Source organism: Jatropha curcas, chromosome 6 (assembly GCF_041381405.1).
Source record: "Jatropha curcas cultivar XTBG-Jc1 chromosome 6, XTBG_Jcur_1.0, whole genome shotgun sequence".
NCBI lineage: Eukaryota > Viridiplantae > Streptophyta > Magnoliopsida > Malpighiales > Euphorbiaceae > Jatropha > Jatropha curcas.
Genome location: NC_143156.1, coordinates 13,690,039 through 13,702,906, shown reverse-complemented (window position 1 = coordinate 13,702,906; position 12,868 = coordinate 13,690,039). Strand labels below are relative to the sequence as shown.

At 35.1% G+C, this 12,868-nt stretch overlaps 1 protein-coding gene across 4 annotated transcripts; it reads left to right on the top strand.

Moving 5' to 3' along the window:
* The first annotated feature begins 6,910 nt into the window (after positions 1-6,910).
* LOC149495572 (uncharacterized) lies at positions 6,911-9,991 on the top strand. 4 transcript variants are annotated; one of them, XM_089722291.1, is made up of 6 exons: positions 6,911-7,011; positions 7,601-7,881; positions 7,961-8,182; positions 8,279-8,679; positions 9,392-9,573; positions 9,749-9,991. In XM_089722291.1, exons 2-4 carry the CDS (start codon positions 7,770-7,772, stop codon positions 8,410-8,412), a joined length of 468 nt encoding a protein of 155 aa, XP_089578417.1. In that variant the 5' UTR covers positions 6,911-7,011; positions 7,601-7,769; the 3' UTR covers positions 8,413-8,679; positions 9,392-9,573; positions 9,749-9,991. The 4 variants fall into 4 exon arrangements, 3 of the variants coding, with proteins under 3 accessions (XP_089578417.1, XP_089578415.1, XP_089578416.1); XM_089722289.1 differs by having other exon boundaries at positions 7,958-8,182; XR_016321122.1 differs by having other exon boundaries at positions 6,925-7,011; positions 7,992-8,182.
* The last annotated feature ends 2,877 nt before the right edge of the window (positions 9,992-12,868 follow it).

Sequence of the window (12,868 nt, the reverse complement as noted above, 5' to 3'; positions counted from 1 at the left end):
TGTTTGCTTCCTTTTGACCAGGGGTTCCTTTTGTCCCGTTTTTCCTTTTGCTTGCTTAGAAGCAGCCTCTCCATAAAGAATTTCGAGGCAACTTGATTCTGAGATGACTTGAGTAGTGTATGGATAGCATTGCGACTTCGTGCCGACCCAACCCAATTCCGAACATAAGTTCTTTATTCTGTCGCTTTTAAGCTCAAAATTTAGACACCTCTCTGTCAGAGCATCTTCCATTACTGGGTTTTTGGAGAAACCATTCTGGCTCTAACCCCTTCAATCGGCTTTGCCTCGGTACTGTTTGAAGTCTTGCTTACCCTTCGCTGGATCCTTTCCATGATTACCCTTCAAAACTTCCCCTTTGGTGGCGCTTCTTAGGATGCCCCCAGTTTTGATTGATGCAGAGCAAATGAATGCATTTTTCTTTGCCAATTTTTATTATCTTTTTTATCATCATTTTTTTATTTTTTTATTTTTTTTTCGATTTTTTTTTTTGTGCTTTCACAGGAAAGGATAGGGAAAGAGTATAAACATGATTGGAACGTAAACTGATCCCTTTTTATTGATAAGACAAAATTTGTGTACAAAAGACACTTAGATTTACAAATTTGAATTGAATGAAAACTTGAATGGAAATGAAAATGAAAAGAAAAAACTAGACCCTAAAAGATAGACTCTAGGTGGACTGTGATGGACTAGGATTGGATTGACTGTAGTGACTTTGTTCTTCTCGATGCTTAAATCGATCAGACAGGTTGTTGTTGGTCTTGAACAATTCCTTTGTTCTTTTGGAGGTTTGATCTCAACCTTCTCAGACACAAACTTCATTCATTTCTAAGAAAAGTTCGAAAGGATCGAATGGTTCTTGTTCAACTTTTTTTTTTTTGCATTAATCCCATGGTTAGGCAAGGGATTGGTTGATATTCATCTTGCTCTTGGGGATGATGGACCCATTGTCAACCAGGTCTTGTAGACGGTTTTTCAAAGTCCAGCATGATTCGGTCTTATGCCCATGTCCTTGATGGTACTCACAGTATTCATTGGCTTTGAAATTCCGGGGCAGGGGGTTTGGTAATGGCCTTGCTTCTAAGGGCTTCAGTAAATTTGCTTTCACTGCTTCTCGGAACACCAAAAGGATTGGCATGCCGAGATCAGTATACTGCCTCCTTGGCTGATTGTTTCCCAAATTCCCAACACGTAAAGGATTCGTGGGGATTATACTGGCTATTTCATTTGTCTCACTGGACCCAGCATGATTCTGCTTCTTGTATGAGTCTTCTTTGAGTTGACCCAACTGGATTAAGTCTTCCACCTTAGTTGCAGTCGCAATGAGCGATTAGAACATAGGCAAGTACTGTGTTTGAAGTTGTGACTGGTAGACAGGCAGTAAATTCTTGATTATTATGTCAACTTGTTCCTGTTCAGAGGGTCGGTTGATCATTTGAGCAGCTTTGGCTCTCCACCTCGAAAGGAACGAGGAGAAGGGCTCATTGTTCTTTTGTTTAGTGGTTTCCAGCTCCCTCCAGGTAACATCCACTTCGATATTATAATGGTACTGCGTGTTGAAAGCATTGCATATGTCCTCCCAATTCTTCATTTTGGAACGATCCAAGCTTACAAACCATCTTAATGCAGCACCAGTCAAAGATTGCTGAAACAACTGAGCAAGGAGCTCGCTGTTCAGGGCAAACGGGTTGAGGGCACCCACATACATTTTTAGGTGCGTTTTGGGACAAGTGGTTCCATCAAATTTGTCCATGTTGGGCATTTTGAACTTCGTGGGCAGTCTTGCTTCAGGGAACAAGGACAAGGAGTCCATGTCCACCACTTCCTTGTGTGTCTTAAGGGCAGTAATAGACCTTTCCAACAATTCCAGCTTCTCTCTCATTTTCTGAGCTTCCAGCTCAAAAGCAGTTCCAGAGGGCATGTCATCCAGGGCAGGGTTTGAAGACGTCGGTGCAGCACCGGGTCCCTGATTGGAGGCAGCAGGATCATTTCCCCCAACTGACGCCCCATTTCCATTACCACTACCTAGTTCAGCTATTAGGGCAGTTCTCTAGGCAGTCAATGCCTCATTCATTCTAGCCTCCATTCTGGCTTCCAGTTGTTCAATGAGGTTTTGGATGTCAATAACTGATGCCATTGGTGCGGTTGGTGAAGCTAGTAAGGTTGGTGATGCTGGTGAGGTTGGTGATAGCACTGTAGGTGTGACTGGAACTTGGATATGCACTCGAGCAGCGGGTACCTGTGAAAGGATATAGTCAAAACGATTAGACTATCCTATATAAGGTGTTTTCATAGGGTATGTGAGATGGGACGGTTTGACCCTGTGTGGTAGGGTAATGTTGGTATGCTAGGACACATAGGATAGAACCCAATGGGATGTGATATGTAAGGTAGAGTGCTTAGGGCTGGATACCTCGACTTTTCGAAAGGCCCTAAGTTTTCAAAAAAAAAAAAAATTTTTTGGGCTTTAGGGGCCAAAATGTGAACTTTTGGGCCTTTGTGGCCAAATTGGGCATTTTTGGGCCTTTGGGGCCAAATTGAGAATTTTTGGGCCTTAGGGGCCAAATTGTGAATTTTTGGGCCTCTGTGGCCAAAATGTAATTTTCCAGGTCTCAGGGACCAAAATGTAATTTTTCAAGTCTTAGGGACCAAAATGTGATTTTCCATCTTTGAAATGGAATGTTTTTTTTTTTTTTTTTTTTGAAGTATGGGATGAATGCGTGAATGCGCACATCACAACATAATTCATTTTAATGGAATGATTCAGCATCATTGGGTGCATACAGCCCTAAAGGATAGGTTCTATAGGCTATGACACAAATAGAGAATAGGCTTATAAAGGAACCCTTGAACCTTCAGCATGGATATACCTAACCACATGTGAAACAAGGAGTTTCGCGTGGGTCCGACAGTACGCATACTCATGGGCTACCCCCCAAAAGGATTAGGGATGGTTTGCGGTAACAGGGAGGACGCTTTGGCTGTCCGTCGACATAATCAAGGAGACCTGCCGATCAGCGCTACTTGCTATCCAGACTCAGAAGTTTGAACAGAAGAGAAGAAATTCATTTGAAATTCATTTTTTATGCAATGAAGAAAAGGATTCTCAATCGTGCAAATAAATAAACAAATTTGAATGATTCAAAGTAAATTTCAATTAGGTCCAAATTCTTTTTATTAAGCATTCTTAAAGAAAGAATACTTAATATTTGTTGGGGTACCCTGCAAAACAAAGCATAGTAAAATAATACCCTAAAGAAGGGCAGGTTAGTTTACACAACAATTGTAGTCCACTTTATGCAAAATGATTACATAATTCCCTAGTGAAGTCGCCAAACTGTGAACCCCTCCCCAAAATATCATGCATATGAATGCATATGACCAAAGGGCAGAAATGCACGTGAATGTATGAGTCGCCACCTTGTTTAATTATTTTAGGGTAAACTAGGAAAAAACCCTAAGTGACTCCAATTTTAATTAACCTAATTACTAGATTAATCAAACCCAATGTTTAAGGCATGGTCTACGAACCCGAGATGGATCCTGAGACTATGTCATGCTGATAAACAAACCAATGAATGAATGCTTTGCAAGGTAATTGGACCAATGAAAATGTTTATGTAATTTCGACTTGCCGCTCGGAGTTAAATCCCAACCGTGCCTACGTACTTCCGTTTGAATGGAAGATCAAAGTCAACGTAGTTCGATGGGCCTTTTTAAAAGGGCTTTGAATGGGTATGCTTAATGCATGAGTGTGTGTATGCTTCGTGCATTTTGTTTAGGCATTTTGCCAAAATTTGATTGATTTGATTTAGGCATTTGTTGCCAAAAGGAAATGTTTGATTGGGCTTATTGTTGCCAAAAAGAAGAGTTTGATTGGGCTTATTGTTGCCAAAATTGATTATTTTAAGGCTTTAAAGCCAAAATATTGATTTAGGCAATTTATTGCCAAAAAATGTTAATTGGGCGATTGTCGCCAAAAATTGATTGATTTGAGGCAATTTATCTGTTAAAAGTGATTATTTGAAGGCTTCTAGCCAAAATACTGATTTAAGCGATTGATCGCTAAAAAAATTAATCTCACTTATAGGCAATTTGTTTACCAAAAGTGATAAATCGATTTGCAATGTAGGCAATTTCTTGCCAGGAAAAACATGTTTAATTAAGGCTATTTAGCCACAATTATTGATTAATTGGACCTAAGCCGGATTTGTTCGAAATAAAGGCGATTTCACCATAGTTATTGATTAACTAGGCTTTTTAGCCAATATTATCGGATTTAGGCTTAAATACCACGATTATTAATTAACCAGGCATTTAGCTTAAATTTATTTAATTGAGGCAATTTACTTGCCTAATGATGATATGAATGCATTTATGCAGTTATAGAATTAGGAGTAGAAGAGAAGCATGCATGAAGTGCTAAAATTAAATAGGCAGAGTTTAATTCATGTACCTGATTTAATCGACGGCCACTTCTTAACTCCAGGTTAAGCTCCTCGTTAAGGGAATATTAATCAATTCAAATTTAGTGACCACTTAAGAAAGCAAGAAAGCAATAAAGCTAAACTAAAATGCAGAAAAGCAGTAAAGAATCGCAAGGAGCGTAGGGGAGAAGGAGCGTCCGTCAACACAGACTGAGTGAGTAAAACTGAGGGCTTCGGGGCCAATTTATAAGCAAAATTGGACTGTTTCGGCGGCCGGGGCCGCCGGGCTCGGCGACTCGGGCCGCCAGGAGCCGGCGACCGGGGCCGCCGGAGAAGGCAGCCGGAGCCGCCGTTGACAGGCGGCCTAGGCCGCCGGGTCAGGCGGCCTGAGCTGCCGTGAAGGGTGGCCGCAGCCGCTGCCGGCGGACTTTCTAGTTTTTCGATTCGGAGGCTTTTCCGGGAGTTCCGGACGTCCAAAAATTATTCCGGAATCAGTTCTACGATCCTCGCGATGTCCCGGACGTTTTAAGTACCATATTGGCATACTTCTAGTAAATTTCCAAAATAACCTCCGGTCCGGCCGGACTGTTGCAGTATTTTTTATGACAAAATAAGAAGAAATATAACAGGAATAAGAATGTTTTAAGAGTTTAGAGGAAATTTTACGTGACATCATCTAAAAACCTATTGATGTAAAATATAACTAAGAATATAAACAAAAATTGGAGAATTAAGGTCCACATACAATGCATGGCTTATAGAAAAGGTTAATCATATTTGGATCAACTCTAATACATTGCATCATAAGATTAGTTATTATAAATAATGTTATTATTTTATAAAAATTATTATTTCTTTCCACAAAAACAAAATTTAACAAAAACATAGAAAAGAGTAAAAGGCAAAAACAAAGGAAATTTATAATTTTGCTACTTTCTACTAAAAGTTGTGATTCACTTGTATCATCTTATTGAACAACCTAATTTGCTCCAAAAAGTACTAATTCTTACTCAACCTGAAAGTTCTGAACTACTAATTCCTATTAAACTACCAATTACAAGGTAATTGGCTTAGCAATTATACGATTTGTCTCTTAAAATTATAGGGGTGTTAAAAATATTAGCTTGACAGTGACCGACTCAGTCAATAAAATTTTTATTTTAATGTTATACTATTACCAATTATACTATTTTTTTAATGTACTAGTGTTTTTTCTTCTCTCTATCTATTAAAATTTTTATTCATTATTAAAAAAAACTGGAAAAAATATCATTAATATCATTACTGTTATTTATTCAAATTTTATTAATATTTATCAATAATAATGTTAAAAAATAAATTTCTTTAAAATACTACACAACATAATATTCTATATATTATTTTGCCACATCATCATAATACAACATACTACAATTTAAATCATAGAAGAAACAACATAATATTCTATATATTTCATAAAAAATTCAATCATGACACATAAATTCACATCATTCAATTAATTTCTCAATTATAGCATATTTTTACATAATCACTTTTAATTTACTAATTGGCAGAATTCCAATGTATTAAATCCAACATAAAAATCCGCTGGCAAGATTGCGGGCGGTGTCGCTGGAAAAACGAGTCCGTGGGGAGGGGAGCTGCTGGGGTCGCGTTAACCGGAAGTGGAAAAGGGAGTTAGGACCAAAAATGGGGATTTTTGCACTTCTAAACACTCTTAATTGGTTATGGGCTGGTTTGGTCTAATCCAGGGCCGCTTAATTCCGAGTTTTTACTTGAATTTTTCTTTTGATTTATAGGTTTCTATTGGGTTTGATTTAGTTTTTAGGTTTGGTTTCTACATATAAAATAGTATTTGAATTAAATTTATCAAATAAATTCACAAAGTAAAATATATTTATTTTTAAAAATGAAAATGTCCTTTTATCCCATTGGTTAAACTTATTATTTAAATTTTTAAATAGAAAATTTTTAAAATAAATTTTCTAGGTTGTTTCAATGATAAATCACTACCTAATTAGTCCATGATTTTCATATTGAAGTCCTCCTAATTATATTGAAGTCCTCGGATATTGACTTGTCTAATCTATTTTCATATGTAAGTTTCCTTAATTAAATAAAATTTTTTTAATTCTCATCGTAATGGCATAAATAAATTTTTTTTTCGAAAAAGTTCTGGTATGAGTTAATATATATATATCTTTTAATCCAAATATAGTTATTATTTACACCTTGTATTTTACACCTTATATTATTTACACCTTTCAAACAGTTCAAACACTGTAATCAGGGGCGGACTCCAAAACTAAAACGAGCCAAAAGAAAATTTTTTTAAAATTAAAGGCCCAAATTAAAGAAAAAATTTTTTTTAAGCTATTTAATATTTATAGATAAAAGTTTTAATTTTTTTTTTTAGGACCAAATTAGTGAATTACCGAGCAGATAAAAACCCCAAAAATACTGCGAGGCGGTCAAACGAGAGCTTTACAACGACGTCGTTCCTAAAACTGCTGAGAATTTCAGAGCACTTTGTACTGGCGAGAAAGGCATTGGCCCTAACATTGGTGTTCCACTCCAGTACAAGGTGCTTCTTCTTCTTCTTCTTCTTCTTCTTCTTCTTCTCTATTATTGATATTATGTATGTATGTATGTATCTTTCTTTCATGTATGTATGTGTGCATGTTTTTCTTGATGAAAAGACGATGGTGTCAATGATAAATCACCACCTAATTAATCCATGATTTCGATAATCTCATAATTGAGACTTAAATTGATCGATTAATAATATAAATAATACATACATAAATAAAATTGATCCATTCATATTTTTTTCAAAAAAAAAAACAATAATAATATAAATAAACTGGTGAATGTTCCGCTTCTTGATTGTCTTTTCACTTTGTTGATGATGTTAATCCTGTAAAGGTAATCAATCGCAACTAATATGTTTGGAATCTTTAATTTTAATTTCACTCACATGCAATTTCTCGGTTTAATTCCTGAATATTTTATCATTAATTTTTTACCCACATTTCTTTTTCTATCCTGTTCTGTTCTTGGGATCATTAATTTCAATCTAATCATGAGTATTTTTTTTATTCAGTTTCAAATTTCAATCTAATCACATGTATTATAATTTTGAGTAATTACTGATTTAAACAATTTCTGTATAGGTATAGCCTGCCATTCGTCTCCAAGAACAATATTTTGTTAATGGGACAGGAGCTGTAATTGAAAGCATATTACGTGTTTGTTATCATTTGAATACATCAAGGAAGGAGAAGGGTAAAATCTTAGGCCTCCTTACATTTGTGCTCACCATTTTTGCTTGCTGTGTACGTGATGGAAAATGAAGATTATGAAATTGGGCTCCCCTGTCCTCCTTTGGACGACCTTACAATTTCTTTGGTTCAAACCGTGTTTGATTTGCGACCTGAGAAATTCTTTGAAGGAGGTAAAATTAATAAATGTTGTTCAATTTTGCTTTATTTCCGTTTTCTATCTGTTACTAATTAAACTTTCTCTCACAGTAGCTGATGATAAGCCGGTGATGGTTGAACGCAGAGGCAAAGAATTGAAGAGCCTATTATCTTTGTACAAGCGACATAGAAAATGTGAAGAAGATAAGAAAACCACACAAAAAGAACCCATAGTGCAAAAGAAGTCAAGTGTGGAAGTTGACAAGGCCTCTTATGGTAGCAAGTTAGAGTCTACAAAAAGAAAATTGCATTCTTATTATCAAGAAGCTGATAAAGGTAAGATATATTTTTGTCTATTTGTTTTATTAATTTGTTTTTTACAGTGCATATTTTCCTCTTCATATGGATTTTGATGATTAATTTTGTATACAGTTAAAAGGGAGAAGCAGATTCAGATCATCGACCTAATGGATTTGCCAAAAGCTCCTACTAAGCCAAAGCCAAAGGTTCAACATGCCAAGAAATTTCATCATCATCAGAAGGTGGCTGCCATTGCTCAACACTAGCAGAAGCAAAGAAGTTCAACTGAGGAGGAATTAAGCAAAAGGACATCAAGTTTACATCTATCGCCTACCACCTTACTTGTATGAACTAATAAGAACTACGTGGACCTGATCCTCCTTTTTCAATTAAAAAAATTGGAGGTACGTAGGCAGCCTTCGAGTGCGGTCCAAATATTAATATCCTTCAAAAAATGAATAGAGTATGGCAATGAGAGGGCAAGTAAATATGCTCGCAAAAATACTGCAGAACAAGCTACGGAAAAGAAAAAGGTAAATTCTGCTTAAAATATTTGTCCTTGTTAGGGAAAAAGTAGTTTTAATTTAACCTCTCATTGTCACTTAAAACTTTTAAAAAGCAAGATGCTAGGAATGCTTGGGGATATAGAGAGACAGAGAAAGAGGCAGTTGAACTTCTATATTGACAATATTTGCTTGTCTTTTTTATCAGGCACCATATGGCTTTAATCTGATCAGGGGTCGCTTGAAACTGTAAAATGTTCTTATTCATTTTAGCTTGTTAAATTCTTAACCTTATAATGAAGGGGAAAAGAATGTCAAAGAGAATAAAAATGCAAAATTGTGATGCCAGTTGCTCAGAAAATGGAATAGAAGACCATATCTATGTCATGTTTTGTGATTCATCTTCAAAACAGAATATTAGTTCTGATCATAATTGTGATTTAACATGGTAAAGCACATAAACTTGCTGTAATTATTTATTTTTGTGTTTGTTGTTTAACAATTGCATGCAGTAACATATTGCATATAGTAATCAGAGAACACAAGAATGGCATTGCAATTTCCTTTTGTTTTTTGCACAACAAATGCTATGTTTTCCAGAAGCAATTATAAGACTGAAATTGCCACTTACTTAGTCTTACCAGTTATCATTTCCTTCATGACAATTACTAGATTCTGCTTCCTTCTATTGCTGTCATTTTGTTGCAATAAATAACATCCTGGCCTTCTTAATTTATTGCAGATTCTCCAATTCTGGTAAAATCACCCTCAACAAGGTACAGGAAACATTCAGGTGGAACAACAGCATCAAATTCCTCAAAAGCACAGTTCCCAGTGAATATCTTCTTCTCGAGGATTTCCTTTCAACAATTCTTGGCAGCCAATCCAGTATATTTTGCAACAGCCTGCTCTGGGAGAAAAGAGGTAATTAAGGAGTTATTGATTGAGAAGTTACACATTAAACATTTCATTTTTTACCAATAAATCTGAGCAGCAGCAAACAAACTGGTACATCTAGATATATGCATCAGAGAAAATATATAGACAGCAATCAAATTATTGTAATTACATGATTTGTTGTTTTTGGTGTGAAATTCAGGCCTTTTGAATATGTGAGTACTTGGCTAAGGACTTCAGCAACTGTCAAGAAAGAAGTTCAACTGAAGAGGAATTAAGCAAAAGGACATCAAGTTTACATGTAACACCTACCATCTTAAAGTGTCAAGTGTGTGAGTTAGTTAATCATTATAGACTTCTTCCAGAAAATGATTTGTATAAGAATGTTTTCATTGCTAGCTCAGATTTATATCAAATGAAGATATATTGAGAATTCTTACTCCAAGTTTCATTGATAGATAAAACGTTACGATTGACATAAAACTAACAGAGCATTGTATAACCTTAAGTCTCTTTACAGTAAGTATAACCTTAACAGAACATGCAATGTGCGAGAAGATTGCAGGGTATGAGTAAGATCATCTAACATGCCTTGCTGCTCCATCTTCTTCAGTTCTTCTCAAACAGCATCTTGTAAACACACAACCAATCAATGATTTTACATCCGTAACGGAATTCGTTCGCTAATGTAGCAACTCCAAGCAATGTAGCAATTGGAACCATAATTTTGCCAAAACCACGTATGAACTTCTTCATATTTTCTTTAGCATTGTATAGCGAATTATGAATTTGTTGGTTTGAACTAGATTTTTTATATTGGAGGAGAGAAAAACCAGCAATCAAAAGTTTGTGTAATTATGAAATTAATTGATTATTTTAGAATCAATTATTGTCAATTTAGATTATAAATGCTTAAAAGAAAAGATTTAAATATAATGCTTTTTGGCAAAAAAAGTAGGAGGAAATATATGATAGGTATTATTTTTATAGTTTTTTAATATAGTTTTTATTAGGAATTTTAGTATTTTTAGTTACTTTAATTAGTTTTTATTTAGTTTTATTTTTATTTTTGTTTAAAGCTTCCTTAAATCACATCTCTCTTGATCTTGAGGAATTTTGTAGCATTTTTATAGAAAACTAGCCAAAAATGCAGAAAATAGTGTACCTACGCAAAAAGACTGGCACGACCTGGGCGTGTTATTGAGCACCCCGTGCTGTGTTCAAGATAAATTCAACTGAGGTTCAAATGCCAGCACGCTCCAGCCATGCCAGAGAGCATGCCTGTGCTTAAAGAAGTTGTCGATCCGTAAGCGTGTTCACCCCATCACGGTCCGTGCTGCAACCACCTTGAGGACTTAGAGCCTAGCACACCCAAACCATGCCACATAGTGCGCCCGTGCTGAAGACCAGATTTTGCATTGGGCCAAGAACGTCAGTTCTAGACTGTGCAGCTTGCATGGACCTGCACAAAATGCTTTCTGACGTGCCAATCAAGCTTAAAATCTATCAAGCTTGATAAGTGTTATTTTTATAGTATTTTTATTGTAATTTTGATTAAAATTTCTATTACTTTTAATTTATTTAAATTAGTTTTTATGTAATATTGATATGTTTTTATTTAAAAGATTCCTTGAAACACAACTCACTTGATTTTGAGGAAAAATGCAGGGTTTTGCAAGAAAATGAGGTAAAAATTCATTAAGCACGCCTATGCTACAGTGCCCGTTGCATCAGACTTCCAGAGGAGTGCACGCCCCAGCCCGTCCTACAGTGCACGCCCGTGCCAAGCAAGGAATCCTAAACTTAGTCAAAAGTTGCCAACCAACTTCCACCAATTTATGGAGCTATCTTGGACAACTTTCTTCACATACAAATCAAGCCTTAATTTATGCACATGGAAGACATGATTGAGAGAAATTCAAGGCTTGATTGAGAACTTTATCCCATAAACAAGGTGGAATTTATTCCCTAAACAATGTAGAAGTTCTCTCCCAAGAAGTCTATATAAAGAGAGGAAGGATACATTGTAAAAGGATTGGCACACTCTACATCTCTTCTCCCATCTCTCATTTTATAGCTTTGTATATAGTTTGTTTTTAGAACTTAAGTTTTCAAGAGTTGTGCAAGGTTTTCAAGGAAGCCATCCAAGCAATTTATCACTAGTTCTTATTTCTAAACTCTTAATCTTGTTTATTTCTTTCATTATCTTTATTGATTATGGAATATTTATCAAGTATTATTGAGTTTTATTTAATTACTATGTGTAACTAAATTCTTATACTAGGGGTTTGATGTAGCTTAATCTCTTTTCCAATTTATGCAATTAGATTTATTTTTCCTTATTCAAGTTATGATTTATTAATGAACTTAATGCTTCTAGGCAGAATTTTCCCCTAGATTGATTTATTTCAATTATCACTATCGGAAGAAGGATCTTTGATATGAAAAGGTTAATAAAACACATGAGAATAATAACTTGATGCGGAAGCTATACGGTTTGACTCATGGGGGGTTTTCATAAGTTAATGACCTTAGGTTATGAATTCACAAAACAAACCATAAAACTTAATGATTTAATTCATGTTTGATTGCGCTATTGGAAGATAGGTAATTAGATCGGGTTAAAATAGCTAACAATACATCGGGAGAGCTTGTTAGTGATTTTTGGGTTGTTTCCCCTACTTGAATAATTAAATTGATTAATGAACTAATGAAATAAATTGGATAGAGTTAAGTGCAATCAAAACCCCTAGTAGCTTTACTTTCTTGATTTTTTTTAATCAATTTTTGTTTACTTGACTCTTGTTTATTTTACATTTATACAACAAATCTCTTAATTATCATTTAAATAATAACAAGATAACACAATTTTGGTACTTGGTTTACAATCCTCGTGGGAACGATATCTTACTCATCATATATTACTTATAGCGATTCGTACACTTGCGAAATAAGCTGTCAAAGCTGTTGGGAAAATCTTAATTTAGAAGAAATACAAAGCCTAATCAGTCTCTTACCTCCAAACGATTTCTTCCTCATTAAATATTCTATTTCCTAAACAAAGTCAGAGGTTCCCAAATAGTTTATATAAAGAGAGAGATTAGCTAAATTAGTGTGTGGTCTTTTGATCTCTGATTCTCTTGTTCTCTAGTTAGTTTTCTTTTCTTTAAGACTTCAAGTGCTCAAGATTTGTATCAAGATTCAAGGAAGCTGCTCAAGCATATTGTTGACTAGTTTTTATTTCTAAACACTCTTTTTGTTTATTATTCTTTATGGGATTATTTACAAGTTTAATTAAGTTTTATTTAATTACTATGTCGAA

Coding starts and splice junctions, on each gene's coding strand:
- LOC149495572 (XM_089722289.1), top strand. CDS start 7,770: ATGGAAAATGAAGATTATGAAATTGGGCTCCCCTGTCCTCCTTTGGAC. Junction 7,882..7,957: donor TGAGAAATTCTTTGAAGGAG/GTAAAATTAATA, acceptor TTTCTCTCACAG/TAGCTGATGATAAGCCGGTG. Junction 8,183..8,278: donor TTATCAAGAAGCTGATAAAG/GTAAGATATATT, acceptor TTTTGTATACAG/TTAAAAGGGAGAAGCAGATT.